A 15216-nucleotide genomic window follows, 5' to 3' on the forward strand; every position below is an offset into this window, starting at 1 on the left:
CAGGCCAGTCTAGGGAAGCAGGAAGGGGATGTGTGGGTGCCAGGGGTCGGGGAGGGGGATGGGAAGTGACAGCTGATGGGGATGAGGTATCTTTTTGGGGGGCCGAGAATGTTCTAGAACTAGATAGAGATGATGGCTGCCCGAATGCCACTGAATGTCTGCAAAGGGAGTTTTATTTATTTATTTATTTATTTTTGAGACGGAGTCTCGCTCTGTTGCCAGGGCTGGAGTGCAGTGGCCGGATCTCAGCTCACTGCAAGCTCCGCCTCCCGGGTTTACGCCATTCTCCTGGCTCAGCCTCCCGAGTAGCTGGGACTACAGGCGCCCGCCACTTCGCCTGGCTACTTTTTTGTATTTTTTTAGTAGAGACGGGGTTTCACCGTGTTAGCCAGGATGGTCTCGATCTCCTGACCTTGTGATCCACCCATCTCAGCCTCCCAAAGTGCTGGGATTACAGGCTTGAGCTACCGCGCCCGGCTTCTTGAAGTTTCTTTAACAGGCACGGCAAGGCCCAATCTTAAGATAACAAGTCAGCCGGGTGTGGTGGCTCATGTCTATAATCCCAGCACTTTGGGAGGCCAAGGCAGGAGTATCACTTGAGCCCAGGTATTTGAAAATGGCCGGGGGAACATGGTTAGGCTCCATTTATACTAAAAATACAAAAAACTAGTCAGGTACGGTGGTGCATGCCTGTAGTCCCCAGTTACTCTGGAGGCTGAGGTGGGAGGATCACTTGAACCCAGGAGGTCAAGGCTACTTCCTGGTAGTGAGCAGTGGTGATCACTGCAACCCAGCCCAGGCAACAGGACCGAGATCCGCGGGGGGGAAAAAAAAAAAGAAATCAAGACAAACTGTACCAGCCTGGAAATCGGAGAAAACAGAAAATCTTCACTGCCTTTGTAACGATCACCAGAAAAGTATAAGGAAAATTCAATATGAAAAATTGTTTAAAGCATTAACTTGCCCAAAAGAACAGGAAGTAAGCCTGGTGGCCCATCAAGCAAGGCTGGAAGAGAAGATGGCCCTTTCCTGAAGATTCAGCAGGCAAGCCTGCTCCCCTCACCAGCTGCCTGTCATGGTGTTTATAATGGGTAGGCTCCTGAGGTTGCTTCGGTTTGAGTTTTAAATTTTTTTTTTTTTTTTTTTGAGATGGAGTTTTGCTCTTGTTGCCCAGGTCAGAGTGCAAAGGTGGGATCTCGGCTCACCACAACCTCCACCTCCTGGGTTCAAGTGATTCTCCTGCCTCAGCCTCCCAAGTAGCTGGGATTATAGGCATGCGCCACCACACCTGGCTAATTTTGTATTTTTAGTAGAGACAGGGTTTCTCCATGTTGGTCAGGCTGCTCTCAAACTCCCAACCTCAGGTGATCTGTCCACCTTGGCCTCCCAAAGTATGGGGATTACAGGCATGAGCCACCGCACCCTGCCTAGTTTTTAAATTTTTGTTTTACGTTTGCCTTTATTGAAAAAATATCTTAAAAAGTTTATTCTGGGTTGGGCATGGTGGCTCACGCCTGTAATCCCAGCACTCTGGGAGGCCAAAGAAGGTGGACCACCTGAGGTCAAGAGTTCAAGACCAGCCTGGCCAACATGGTGAAACCTCATCTGTACTAAAAATACAAAAACTAGCCAGGCGTGGTGGCGGGCGCCAGTAATCCCAGCTACTTGGGAGGCTGAGGCAGGTGAATTGCTTGAACCCAGGAAGTGGAGGTTGCGGTGAGCCAAGATCGCACTACTGCACTCCAACCTGGATGACAGAGTGAGACTGACTCAAAAATAAAAAATAAAAATAATAATAATTAGTCGGGCATGGTGGTGTGTGCCTGTAATCCTAGATACTCGGGGGGCTGAGGCAGGAGAACTGCTTGAACCCAGGTGGTGGAGGTTGCAGTGAATCAAGATCACACCTCTGCACTCTAGCCTGGGCAACAGAGCAAGACTCCATCTCAAAAAACAAACAAAAAAAAGAAGGTTTATTCTACAATAAGTACCTGTGTTAAAATGTAGTGATATTTTCACTCTGTGAAAATGCTCCATGATACGTACTTTCTAACATCATATACATTCAGGCTGGGTGTGGTGGCTTGTGCCTGTAATCCCAGCACTCTAGGAGCCCAAGGCAAGTGGATCAGTTGAGGTCAGGAGCTCGAGACCAGCCTGGCCAACACAACAAAACCCCATCTCTACTAAAAATACAAAAATTAGCCGGGTGTGGTGGCAGGCGCCTGTAGTCCCAGCTACTCGAGAAGCTAAGGTACAAGAATCGCTGGAACCCAGGAGGCAGAGGTTGCAGTGAGTCAAGGCGGTACCAGCATTCCAGCCTGGGCAACAGAACAAAACTCCGTCTCAAAAAAATTAAACAAAATAGATTAAAAATTAAAATAAAAAATAAAATCATAGGCCGGGTACAGTGGCTCACACCTGTAATCCCAGCACTTTGGGAGGCCCAGGCAGGCGGATCACCTGAGGTTGGGAGTTTGAGACCAGCCTGACCAACATGGAGAAACCCCGTCTCTACTAAAAATACAAAATTAGCCAAGCATGGTGGTGCACGCCTGTAATCCAGCTACTCGGGAGGCTGAGGCAGGAGAATCGCTTGAACCTGGGAGGCGGAAGTTGCAATGAGCTGAGACTGCATCATTGCACTCCAGCCTGGGCAACAGGAGCGAAACTCCGTCTCTAAATAAATAAATAAAATAAAATCATATACACTTATACAAGTGTGCAAACACACACAAATGTATCGACACACATACACAATAACAACTATGAAGGTTAACTAGAAATACAGGAAAAATACTTAGGTTGTTACCTGAAAATGCCTAACACAGAATATATATCTTTTCCAATATATGCCTATCTAGGCAGGCATGGTGGTATATGCCTGTAGTTCCAACTACTCAGGAGGATCGCTTGAGCCCAGGAGTTCAAAGATCATCCCACATAGATTCCCAACGCACTGGGATTACAGGCATGAGCCACTGCGCCCAGCCTTTACTTTGATATTTCCAAGGTAAAAATAAAACTCCAGCAGGGTGTGGTGGTTCATGACTATAATCTCAGTACTCTGGGAGGCCGAAGCAGAAGGATCCCTTGAGGCCAGCAGTTCAAAACCAGCCTGGACAACATAGTAAGACCCCATATCTAAAAAAAATTTAAAAATTAGCAGGCAGGGTGGTGTGTGCCTATAGTCCTAGCTACTTGGGAGGCTCTGGTGGACTGCTTGACCCCAGGAGTTCAAGTTGCAGTTAGCTACGATCATGCCACTGCACTCCAGCCTGGGTGACAGCGCAAGACCCTGTCTTAAAAGAGAGAGAATGAATAAATAAAGCTCCCAGGCTCCCAATTAATTGTGAAACCTCTGCCACTCTTACCAGCTTTGCACATCATGGAAGCCAGCAATTTAGAGACAATAGAGCCTCTTTTTCTCATCTTGCACTGCTTGCTGTAAGGAAAGTAAGGTATCACGCCGATGATGCTCTTGGCACAAGAGGTCTTACATGCATACACCATGATCAGGAGCTCCATGATGGTGGTGTTCACATCCCTGTAACCAAGACACAGCAAATCTCATCAAGGGATCTACAATACAGTATTCCCTGTTCCAAAAAGTATCAGCAGTGTGTTACTCATGCCTTTACATAACCTAAGGTGCAAGGAGGAAAAAAACCAACCAATAAATTCCTCTTTTCTCAGGCCTCCATAAGATCCCCCACCATCCGCTCTCAACTGACGACCCTACTTAAATACTCTGTTAGAGGAGCGTGTCCACAAGCTCCCACTGTGTGCATCTATGCCCCAGGAATCGGCCTGCCCTCAGTCATCAGTCAGAGGAAATTTCCATGCCAGTGGCCCTAAAATTAATCCCTCCAAATGGCACACCTATGTCAGCAATTCTCCCTCCTCTCCTGCCTTCAGTACTGATTACCCATTAGCCACAAACATTCTGTTACTTCTATTAATGCAACTCACAACCATTCTTCCCTCTGATCCCCTTTGTTGTACATCTCAAGAGAGTCGTCTACACTATCTCCAACTTATCTACTCTCATTCTCTCCCAAATAGTCCAGTGAAGCTTTGTTTTCATAAAGGTCATCAGTGTCCTCCATGCGGCCACATCCACGTCCACGGTCACTTGGCTTCCAGAATGCCCCTCTCTGGTCTCCTCCTTCCATCCTTGGTTTCTTTTGCTAGTTCTTCTCTCCAGCCTCATGTCCCAGGACTTGCTCATGTGTCCTCTCCTTCTGTTTCCTCTTGTCCTTTGGGATTCTCATCTAATTTCACAACATCATAGATGGTGGCAACCCTCAAATTTACAACTCCAGTCCAAACTTGAGGATCTGCCCCTCTCCTCCTGCCCGGCCACACCTGGCCCTGGTCAGTCCTCCCACAGGTAGCTCACACCACTAAGGGCCTTGCTCTGGGTGTTCCCACTGCCTGCAATGCCTTCCACCCCACTTAGTCTCTCCCTCAACTTCTCTGGTCTTTGTTCAAATGTCACCTCCACAACGAGGCCTACCCTGTCTGTCTCTCTCTGCCCTCTTGCCACCATCATCTCACCATGCTGTCTTTTTTTTTTTTCCAAACCACTCATCACCTTCTAGATAATCTATTTCTTTATTATGCTCACTGTATGTCTTCCTCCACTGGAATATAAACTCTACAAGGACAAGGATCTTTCTCTGTTTTAATCATGGAGGCATCTCAAATATGTGTAACTAACTGTAACTCGCATATTGTAGACATTCAAAATAAGTATTTGTTAACGACAGGAGTGAATGGAAACATAGAACACTGGGTAAGTAGGTTCTCTGTCACTATCCAACAAGTCTGACATCTGATGAGTTAAAACAGACTTTCACCCTGTGTTAATTCACTTAGGGAAAATAAAAAGATTTTCAGAAAAGTATTCTATGGGAAGGATAAGAGTGGAGGAACTGACAGTGAAGGTAAAGACACCCCAAGGCTCCCAAACCACACTCCCAGGAGCACCATTGTTCTGTGAGCTAGAACAAGGCTTTCCATTACTGAACTCAAATAAGGAAAGTCTTGTTTGAAATACAGGAAAACTTCAGTAAATGGATGGAATTTTCTTAATTTTAAATTTCTACTTTATTTTCAGTGCTACCACTAATCTGAAGTAAAACAGAGTATAAGATGTATCTGATCACACTAAATCTTTTTTTTTTTTTTTTTGAGACGGAGTTTTGTTCTTGCTGTCCAGGCTGGAGTGCAATGGCATGATCTCGGCTCACCGTAACCTCTGCCTCCCAGGTTCACGCAATTCTCCTGCCTCAGCCTCCCAAGTAGCTGGGATTACAGGCATGTGCCACCATGCCCAGCTAATTTTGCATTTTTAGTAGAGACAGGGTTTCTCCATGTTGGTTAGGCTGCTCTCGAACTCCCGACCTCAGGTGATCTGCCTGCCTGGGCCTCCCAAAGTGGTGGGATTACAGGCTTTTTTTTTTTTTTTTTTTTTTTTTTGGAGACAGTCTCACTCTATCACCCAGCCTGGGGTACAGTGGTGCAATCTTGGCTCACTGCACCCTCTGTCTCCTCGGTTCAAGTGATTCTCATGCCTCAGCCTCCCAAGTAGCTGGAATTACAAGCGTACATCACCACGCCCAGCTAATTTTTGTATTTTCAGTAGAGACGGGGTTTCACCATGTTGGCCAGGCTGGTCTCGAACTCCTGATCCACCCATGTCGGCCTTCCAAAGTGCTGGGATTACAGGTGTAAGCCACCTCACCCAGTCTTTTTTTTTTTTTTTTTGCTTTGAGATGGANCGCAATTCTCCTGCCTCAGCCTCCCAAGTAGCTGGGATTACAGGCATGTGCCACCATGCCCAGCTAATTTTGTATTTTTAGTAGAGACAGGGTTTCTCCATGTTGGTTAGGCTGCTCTCGAACTCCCGACCTCAGGTGATCTGCCTGCCTGGGCCTCCCAAAGTGGTGGGATTACAGGTTTTTTTTTTTTTTTTTTTGGAGACAGTCTCACTCTATCACCCAGCCTGGGGTACAGTGGTGCAATCTTGGCTCACTGCACCCTCTGTCTCCTCGGTTCAAGTGATTCTCATGCCTCAGCCTCCCAAGTAGCTGGAATTACAAGCGTACATCACCACGCCCAGCTAATTTTGTATTTTCAGTAGAGACGGGGTTTCACCATGTTGGCCAGGCTGGTCTCGAACTCCTGATCCACCCATGTCGGCCTTCCAAAGTGCTGGGATTACAGGTGTAAGCCACCTCACCCAGTCTTTTTTTTTTTTTTTTTGCTTTGAGATGGAGCCTCGTTCTGTTACCCAGGCTGGAATGCAGTAGCGCAATCTCAGCTCACTACAACCTCTGCCTCCCGGGTTCAAGCAATTCTCGTGCCTCAGCCACCTGAGTAGCTGGGACTACAGGACCTCATGACTATGCCAGCTAATTTTTTGTATTTTTAGTAGAGACAGGGTTTCACCATGTTGGCCAGGCTGGTCTCAAACTCCTGGCCTCAACTGATATGCCCACCTCGATCTCCCAAAGTGCTAGGAGTACAGGCATGAGCCACCAAATCTGGCCCTCAACACTAAATGTTATTTCATGATATTTCATAAAGAAGACCATGAGGTCCAGACTCTGCAACATGGACAAGACTGAGAACCCGAGTTAACACAAGCTTATGTCAGGTATGGAACAATGCAAAATGAGAGAGAGAGAGAAAATGAAAGGGGTGCTGAGTGGTTCCAATTACAGGAATATGAAACTGACAAAAGGCAGGGGCACAGGATAAGTATTGAAATGTACAAAAATAAAGAACCAGAAGGACTTGGAAATGAGAAGGATCAGCAGTCATCCTTCTGAAGTCCTAAATTCTAAGTCCGAGGGGGCCCTCAATGCCTACTCATCTACTTGGGTAATCCACACAACCTTTGTGCATTTATCCAATGGAATCACACTTGTCTGTAAGGAGATAAAAGTACCACAGACACAGAAACCAAGGAGCCAGAAGCAGTGTAAGTTGTTCTGTGCCCACACCTTCCCTGCCCTGATGCTGGAGGTGAAGGGTAAGATGTGGGCACAGGTGAGTCCTCCATTTCCACCCTGGTTTGGCGGCAGACCTGGGAAAGAGGACAGCAGCAGCAGGGGCAACTAGCACTCAGCACCTCCACCTCCAGCTCTGCTGAGAATCCTGGGTGTCACAGCAGAAGGTGAAGCCAGGGCACCGTGGCAAAGGCCCTCCACACCATCTCTCCTTCAGAGCACACCTGTTTGCCAGGGCACTGGGATGCAAGGACAGGTCTCCCCCGCCACTCCTCTTCCCAGGAGAGATGGGGGTTTTGTGACTTCATCCCAAAGAACCAAAGACCAGGACAGTAAATGTTCAAAATTTAGGTGAAAAAATGTGTGTTCTAAGACTAAAGTCTCCCGAAATTTCCCTCTTCTTCTCTTTTCGTTGGTATTTATTATATATGTATATATACAAATTAAGCATGCAGCAACTTTAGGACTCTAAGCTAAAAAATAATGCACTAGGCTGGGCGTGGTGGCTCATGCCTGCAATCCCAGCACTTTGGGAGGCCAAGGCGGGCAGATCACGAGGTCAGGAGATCAAGACCATCCTGGCTAACATGGTGAAATCCCGTCTTTACTAAAAATACAAAAAAATTAGCCGGGTGTGGCAGTGTGCACCTGTAGTCCAGCTGCTGGGGAGGCTGAGGCAGGAGAATGGCGTGAACCCGGGAGGCGGAGCTTGCAGTGAGCCGAGATCGCACCGCTGCACTCCAGCCTGGGTGAAAGAGCAAGACTCCGACTCAAAAAAAAAAAAAATTATGCACTAGACAAACTGATTTCTAGACATTAAAAATTTGTCTGAGTGAAGAACTTTGTACACAGAAGCGTTTGGGGACATTTGTGGACAAACACACAGTGGAAAGTGGGGCTTTAAGGCCAGGTGTGATAGGCTCACTTTCTATATTGCTGGAATCCCAGCAATACAGGAGGTCCAGGCAGGAGGATCACTTGAGGCCAAAAGTTTGAGACCAGCTGGGCAATATAGTGAGACCTCCATCTCTACAAGAAATGAAAAAATTACGTGAGCATGCTGGTGCATGCCTGTAGTCCCAGCTACTTGGGAGGCTGAGGCAGGAGGAGAGTTTGAGCCCAGGAGTTTGAGGCTGTAGTGAGCTATGATCTCACCACTGCACTCCAGCCTGGACAACAGATCTAGACCTTATCTCTAAGAGAAAAGAAAAAAAAAAAAAAAAAAGTAGGGCTCCATGTGATCACCCTCCCTTTCAGAGTGCCACAGATAGCCTCACCGTACTGAATCTTCTATACCCAGCTTAAACATATGTGACCAAACAATTTCCAGAACACAGGTATGTCAAAGGTCACACTAGACAGGAACACACATTCCTTCAGTACAGTCTTTTATCCTCTCAGCTAATTTAATGTATGCAACAAAACAGTAAGTAATGATCACTTTTATATGCAATAAAAGCTTAAAAGAATCGTAACTAAGAAAGCTCTCCTCCCCTAGCCTCTGTTTCTTTCGGGGAGAGGAGGGAACTAGAAATGCTTCACTGCAAGTTTTATAAAATTCTGGCTATTAATTGTTAGGAAACTTAATGGATACTATTATCATTAACAGCCTCTACTCTGGGCACAGTAGCTCACGCCTGTAATCCCAGCACTTTGGGAGGCCGAGGCGGGCGGATCACCTGAGGTTGAGAGTTCGAGACCAGCCTAACCAACATGGAGAAACCCTGTATCTATTAAAAACACAAAATTAGCCAGGTGTGGTGACACATGCCTGTAATCCCAGTTACTAAGGAGACTGGGACAGGAGAATTACTTGAACCTGGGAGGTGGAGGTCATGTTGAGCTGAGATCATGCTATTGCACTCCAGCCTGGGCAATAAGAGCGAAACTCCGTCTTTAAAAAAAAAAAAAAAAAGACCCTCTACTCCAATAGTTGGTTACTTCTACCCATAAAGAACACTGAGTGGCTGGACACGGTGGCTCACACCTGTAATCCCACCACTTTGGGAGGCCGAGGTGGGCGGATTGCCTAAGGTCAGGAGTTTAAGACCAGCCTGGCCAACATGGTGAAACCCCATCTCTACTAAAAATACAAAAATTATCCAGGCGTAGTGGTGCCAACTGTAGTACCAGCTACTCGGGAGGCTGAGGCAGGAGAATCACTTGAACCTGGGAGGAGGAGGTTGCGGGGAGCTGAGATCGTACCACTGCACTCCAGCCTGGGTGATGGAGTGGGACTTTGTCTCAAAGAAAGAAAGAAAAGAAAGAAAACACTGAAAGAACACGTAAAAGTCAGCAGTTATGTCAGAAAACTTAGTTTTCTAAATTCCAAATTGGTAAGATATACTAATTTTAAGACTATCGTTAACTCTTCCTGGCAAGCCATCTATCATTATTTTAAACATTCATGCCTAAACAGAAACCCAGAAAGCAACATTTCTGCTGGATACTCACTTTGAAACGGTTTGGATGATGAAAACATCTTTTCCCCTCACGGACTCTTGAATTTGTACTCTCGTTTCTGGCAGGAAAAGGACAAAGAAGAGACGGAAAGGCATATAGTTCAAATTTTTTCAAAATATACAAAACATCTGCATGATTCCCTAATGTAATAAAATATGGCAACGAAAACTGTTATAAAACTCAGTAGGCTTTAGATGTTACAAGGGATAATAAACATATTGCCATTAATCACACTTTTTAAAACACAGCTTTAAGAGGGAATATATTTCTGACTCGAAATAAGTAAACATATAATTCTCACCCCTTATATACACAAACAGTGAGGGCTGTACCACTCTGAGCGTAGTATCTTTATAGAAAATTATAGGCCGGGCACAGTGGCTCATGCCTATAATCCCAGCACTTTGGGAGGCCGAGGCGGGCAAATCACCTGAGGTTAGGAGTTTGAGACCAGCCTGACCAACACAGAGAACCCCGTCTCTACCAAAAATACAAAATTAGCCAGGCGTGGTGGCACATGCCTGTAATCCCAGCTACTCGGGAGGCTGAGGCAGGAGAACTGCTTGAACCCGGGAGGCGGAGGTTGTGGTGAGCCGAGATCGTGCCACTATACTATAGCCTGGGCAACAAGAGCGAAGCTCTGCCTCAAAAAAAAAAAAAAAAAAAACACACACACACACAAAGAAAAAGAAAATTATATGCTCATTCAATTAGCACAAATTGACAATGTATTAGGTACAAAATACTGTATGTTGTGAGAAACAAAGATAAATAAGACACAGTATCCCTACTCTCAAAATGTGTGTGATCAGCCATAAAGAAACAATTAGACAAATCCATAATGGGACATTCTACAAGACAACCTCTTCAACAAGTCACTGTCATAGGAAGAAAAAGGAAGAGGTGAGGGGATTGTTCTAAAATAGAAGAGACTAAAGATATATATTTTTTAACAAATTCCCTTGAACTAAGCATCCTGGTTTGGGGCAGAGGGGGGGAAACAACTACAAAAGACCCTTTAGGCCAGGCATGGTGGCTCACACCTGTAATCCCAGCACTTTGGGAGGCCCAGGCAGACGGATCATCTGAGTTTAGAGTTCAAGGCCAGCCTGGCCAAAATAGTGAAACTTCGTCTCTACTAAAAATACAAACATTAGCTGGGTTTGGTGGTGCACGCCTATAATCCCAGCTACTCAGGAGGGTGAGGCAGGAGAACTGCTTGAACCTGGGAGGCAGAGGCCGTAGTAAGCCAAGGTCGCACCACTGCACTCCAGCCTGGGTGACAAAGTCAGACTCCATCTCAGAAAAATAAAAAATAAAAAACCCTTTCAGACAACTAGGGAAATGTGAATATAGGCCACATATTAGATGATTAAAGAATCATTGTTGGGCCGGGTGTGGTGTTTCACACCTGTAATTCCAGCACTTTGGGAGGCCAAGGTGGGCAGATCACTTGAGGCCACAGAAAAAAAAAAGAATTGTCCTTAATTGTTAAGTTAATTTTATTTTCTCTTTTTTTTTTTTTCTTTTTTTTTTTTGAGACAGGGTCTTGCTCTGTGCTGGCTGAGTGCAGTGGTGTGATCCAAGCTCACCTACAACCTCCACCTCCAAACTCAAGTGATCTTCCTGCCTCAGCCCTCCTGAGTAGCTAGGATTACAGGTACGCATCACCAACCCGGATAATTTCTTTTACTTTGGTAGAGATGGCATTTTGCCATGGGTTGCTCAGGTTGTCTCGAACTTCTGGTCCTCAAGTGATCCGCCCACCTTGACCCCCAAAGTGCTGGGATGGACCAGGTGGTGAGCCACACATGCCCTGCCTGTAATTTCTTTAATGTGATAATGGTATCATATTTATTTAGGTGAAAGTATTCCTAGAGGATGCCATGGTCAAGTATTCAAGGATTAAGTGTTCTGCAAACTTACATTTTTTTCTTTTTATGAGACACATCCGCCCTGTTGCCTAGGCCAGAGGCAGTGGGTGCAAATATGGTGCAGTGGTGCAAATATGGTGCAGTGAGTCAAGGCCTCACTGCAGTCCTTTGAACCTCCCGGTCGTCCAAGAGATCCACCCGCCTCGACATCCCAAACGTGCTGGGTTACAGGTGTGACCACCATGCTTGGCCTGTAACTTAATTTAAATGGTTCCTCACATACATACCTCATATGGCAAAATGTTAACTGTTCAAGCTAGGTGGCAGTTTGCTATACTATTCTTTCCAACTTTTTTTATATGTTTGGAACATTTTCAATTAGAAATGTAGGAAAATAGTTTGGGACTGAGGTGGACGGAGTCATTTGAGGTCCGAAGTTCAAGACCAACCTGGCAACATGGTGAAACCGTCTCTACTAAAATACAAATTTTGGGCGTGGTGGCACATAACCTGTAAGCCCACCCTACTTGGGAGCTGAGGCAGGAGAAATCACTCAAACTGGGAGGTGGAGGTGCAGTGAGCGAGATTGCCCCACCGCACTCCAGCCTGGGTGACACCAGCAAGACTGCCACATTAAAAAAAAAAAAACTTTAGCCTGCAGCAAGGTGCCGCCTGTAGTACCAGCTACTGGGAGGCTAAGATGGGGAGGAGCACTTGGCCCAGGAGGCAGAGGCTGCAGTGAGCTGATCATGCGCGCACTCCAGCCTGAGTGACCACAAAAGACCCTGCCTCAAAAAAAAGAAAAGAAAAGAAGAAGAAAAGAAAAGAAAAGAAAGAAAAGAAAGAAAGAGAAAATAGCTTTAGAGTCAGGAGATCTGGATTCAAACTGGACCTCGTACCCTACGTCAACCCCTGAACTCAGTTTTTCAGTATCTGGTAACAGTAAGAAATCCACAAATACTACACTTCTTCTTCCCAATAAAACACAGTTTTTCCCTCCCTTTTTATTCAGAAACCTGGAGAGTGGACCAACCTCCTGGAGTCTTATGCGAACTGCCTCTCCCTTTCACCTCCCTCCTAGCTCCAAGAACATTATTCCAATTCCCTCTAGGGGAAGAATCTTCGTCAAACTCTCCTTACAGAGTTTAATTAATACTTTTTTACCTACTGGCGCCACACAGGGATCTTGGGAGACAGGAAAGAGGCAGCTAATGGAGATAAACATCGGGAACAGCAAAACTTCTGCCTTTTTTTATCAAAGCCTCCTGTAAGCTTAAAATATGTAAAATATTTGGATAAAATCCTATAGTGGGGGCCAGGCCTGGCGGCTCACCACCTGTAATCCTAGCATTTGGGAGGCTGAAATGGGAGAATTGCTTTTGCCCAAGAGTTTGAGATAAGCCCTGGGCAACATAATGAGACCCTTGCCTCTACCAAAAAAAAAAAATTTATATATATATATATATATATAATATATAATACATACATACACACACAACACAATCTTTTGAATCTCTAGTGGAAAAGGAACAGGAATAAGTATTTATTGAGCATCTACTGTGTGCCAAAAGCTGTTACGCACACAAGTTATCCCACTTAATCCTCAAAACAGCCCTAATTTACAGTTAATTCATAGTTTAGAAAGGTTAAATAACTTGTCAAGGATAAGGTGTGTAACTCTGAAGCCCATGCAAGCTGTCCAATGCTCCTGCTAAAATTTTTTTCTTTTTTTCTTTTTTTTTTTGAGACGAAGTCTCGCTCTTGCCCCCCAGGCTGGAGTGCAATGGCGCAATCTTGGCTCACTGCAACCTCCACCTCCTGAGCTCAAGCGAATCTCCTGCCTCAGCCTCCCGAGTAGCTGGGATTACAGGCGTCTGCCACCATGCCTGGCCGATTTTTGTATTTTTAGTAGAGACAGGGTTTCACCATGTTGGCCAGGCTGGTCTACGAACTCCTGACCTCAGGTGATCCACCCACCTCGGCATCTCAAAGTGCTGGGATTACAGGCATGAGCCACCGCACCTGGCCTAAAATAATATCAAATATTCACCATTGCTAAAGAAATTACAATGATTACTTTTTATTATTTATTTTTGAGACAGAGTCTCACTTTGTCACCCAGGCTGGAGTGCAGTAGTGTGATCATGGCTCACTGCAGCCTCTACCTTCTGGGCTCAAGCGCTCCTACCACCTCAGCCTCCCTAGTAGCTGGGACTACAAGTGCAAACCACCACTCCCAGCTAATTTTTGTATTTTTAGTAGAGACAATGTTTTGCCATGTTGCCCAGGCTGGTCTCAAACTCCTGAGCTCGAGGAATTTGCCTGCCTCGGCCTCCCAAAGTGCTGGGATTAGAGGTGTGAGCCATCACACCCAGCCCTACAAAGATTAAATAACTTTTTTTTTTACAACTTGGGATAATATGTAATGACATGTATCAAACAGCAAAAAGTATTTCTTAACAATATTTTATGAAGTCTAACCCAAGGCAACTAAGGTGCAGGTAAAGAATAACTAACTAAAACTGCGGTCACACAGGATTTACTCATCCTGTCTAAGGTGACAGGATTTACTCATCTTGCCTAGGGTGACATAAATTTAAGCAACGGTTGAGCTCATGTTCATTCAGTTGACCAGCTGGTTCAAATATGTCTGCAGCTTTTACTGAATGAAGTTTCAGAACTGGAGTTCAAGCCCCAGAAATGACTTGCACCAGGGTTACATATCTAGCTGGTATTAGTGAGAGCTAAAAAACCACTCTGTTCTACCTTGCCTGCCTGACTTCTTGCTAATGGAAATGTACAACTGAATCAAATCGTTTCAATAGTAAAGGATGAAGGACTGAGCCAATATGCCACATTCCACAAAAAGGTCAATGTTCCACATGCCCAAGATTGCTCACCTCTGTTAGGTTCCTGGTAAACCTGCACTTTGCCCATCTCCACCCCCAGCCGCCTAGAGAAGAGAAAGGGGGAAAAAGCTGAAAAGTAATAGAAGAAACCCAGTATCTTTACTATTTAAGGAGACGTGTAAATTGATGAGTAAAATAAAATAAAGTTATTCTTCTTATAAAATTTAAAGTCAATATTAAATTGTTACGTCAATCCATTACCTAGCCCCTCACCCCAACCCCACGTTTTCCCAGGAAGGACTATGCAGTCCCTCTCTGCCTGCCTCACCAGCCATCTTCCTTGGACACTCTGCACTCCAGCCCACGTTCCTGAGACACACCAAGGATCCCTCCTGCATGCTGCAGGGCCTTGGAATCTTCTGTCCCCTCTGCTTGGGGGGCTCTGCCTCCAGATCTTCATTTGGTGGCTCATTCAGGTTTCTCAACTCACATACCATCCCCTCAGTTTAAAGGTACTACAGCATACATGCTAAAGCAGAACAACCTGCCCCATCATTCCTTTCACACAGTTTTCTTCATAGCATTGATCTTCATCTGAAATTACCTTGTTTGTTTTGTTGACTTGATTTCTGTTTGGCTTTCTACTAAAATGTCAATTTCATAAAAAGGATGGATCTTGACTCACTGATAATCCCCAACATCTAGATCAAGGTCTAGTACACAGTAGGGGTACAATATTTGTTTAATAAATATCTAAAATTATACTAAACTATAAGCTATAAGTTATTTCATATAATACACATGTCAATGTTTTTTTTTTTTTTTTTTTTTTTGAGACGGAGTCTCACTCTGTTGCCCAGGCTGAGTGCAGTGGTGCAATCTCAGCTCACTGCCAGCCTTCCACATTCAAGCTATTCTCCTGCCTCAGCCTCCCAAATAGCTGGGACTACAGGTGTGTGCCACCACGCCCAGTCAATTTTTTGTATTTTAGTAGACGCGGGGTTTCACCAT

The 15216-nt window shown here is 45.3% G+C and overlaps 1 protein-coding gene across 13 annotated transcripts in view; it reads right to left on the bottom strand.

The window, feature by feature from the left end:
• PRPSAP2 (phosphoribosyl pyrophosphate synthetase associated protein 2) overlaps window positions 1-15216 on the bottom strand; it is a 71803-nt gene that overhangs the window by 46836 nt on the left and 9751 nt on the right. For 9 of the 13 annotated variants that reach the window (XM_017854725.1, XM_017854726.1, XM_017854716.1 and 6 more), the window contains 3 exons: window positions 14257-14309; window positions 9474-9540; window positions 3375-3547 (listed from right to left, as the gene is read on the bottom strand). In XM_017854725.1, the coding sequence (XP_017710214.1) occupies window positions 3375-3547; window positions 9474-9540; window positions 14257-14309 (293 nt within the window). The remainder of the gene's footprint in view (window positions 1-3374; window positions 3548-9473; window positions 9541-14256; window positions 14310-15216) is intronic. The other 4 variants (XM_017854728.1, XM_017854730.1, XM_017854729.1 and 1 more) reach the window with 1 other exon arrangement.

This window comes from Rhinopithecus bieti, unplaced genomic scaffold (assembly GCF_001698545.2).
Source record: "Rhinopithecus bieti isolate Rb0 unplaced genomic scaffold, ASM169854v2 scaffold_39885, whole genome shotgun sequence".
Taxonomy (NCBI): domain Eukaryota; kingdom Metazoa; phylum Chordata; class Mammalia; order Primates; family Cercopithecidae; genus Rhinopithecus; species Rhinopithecus bieti.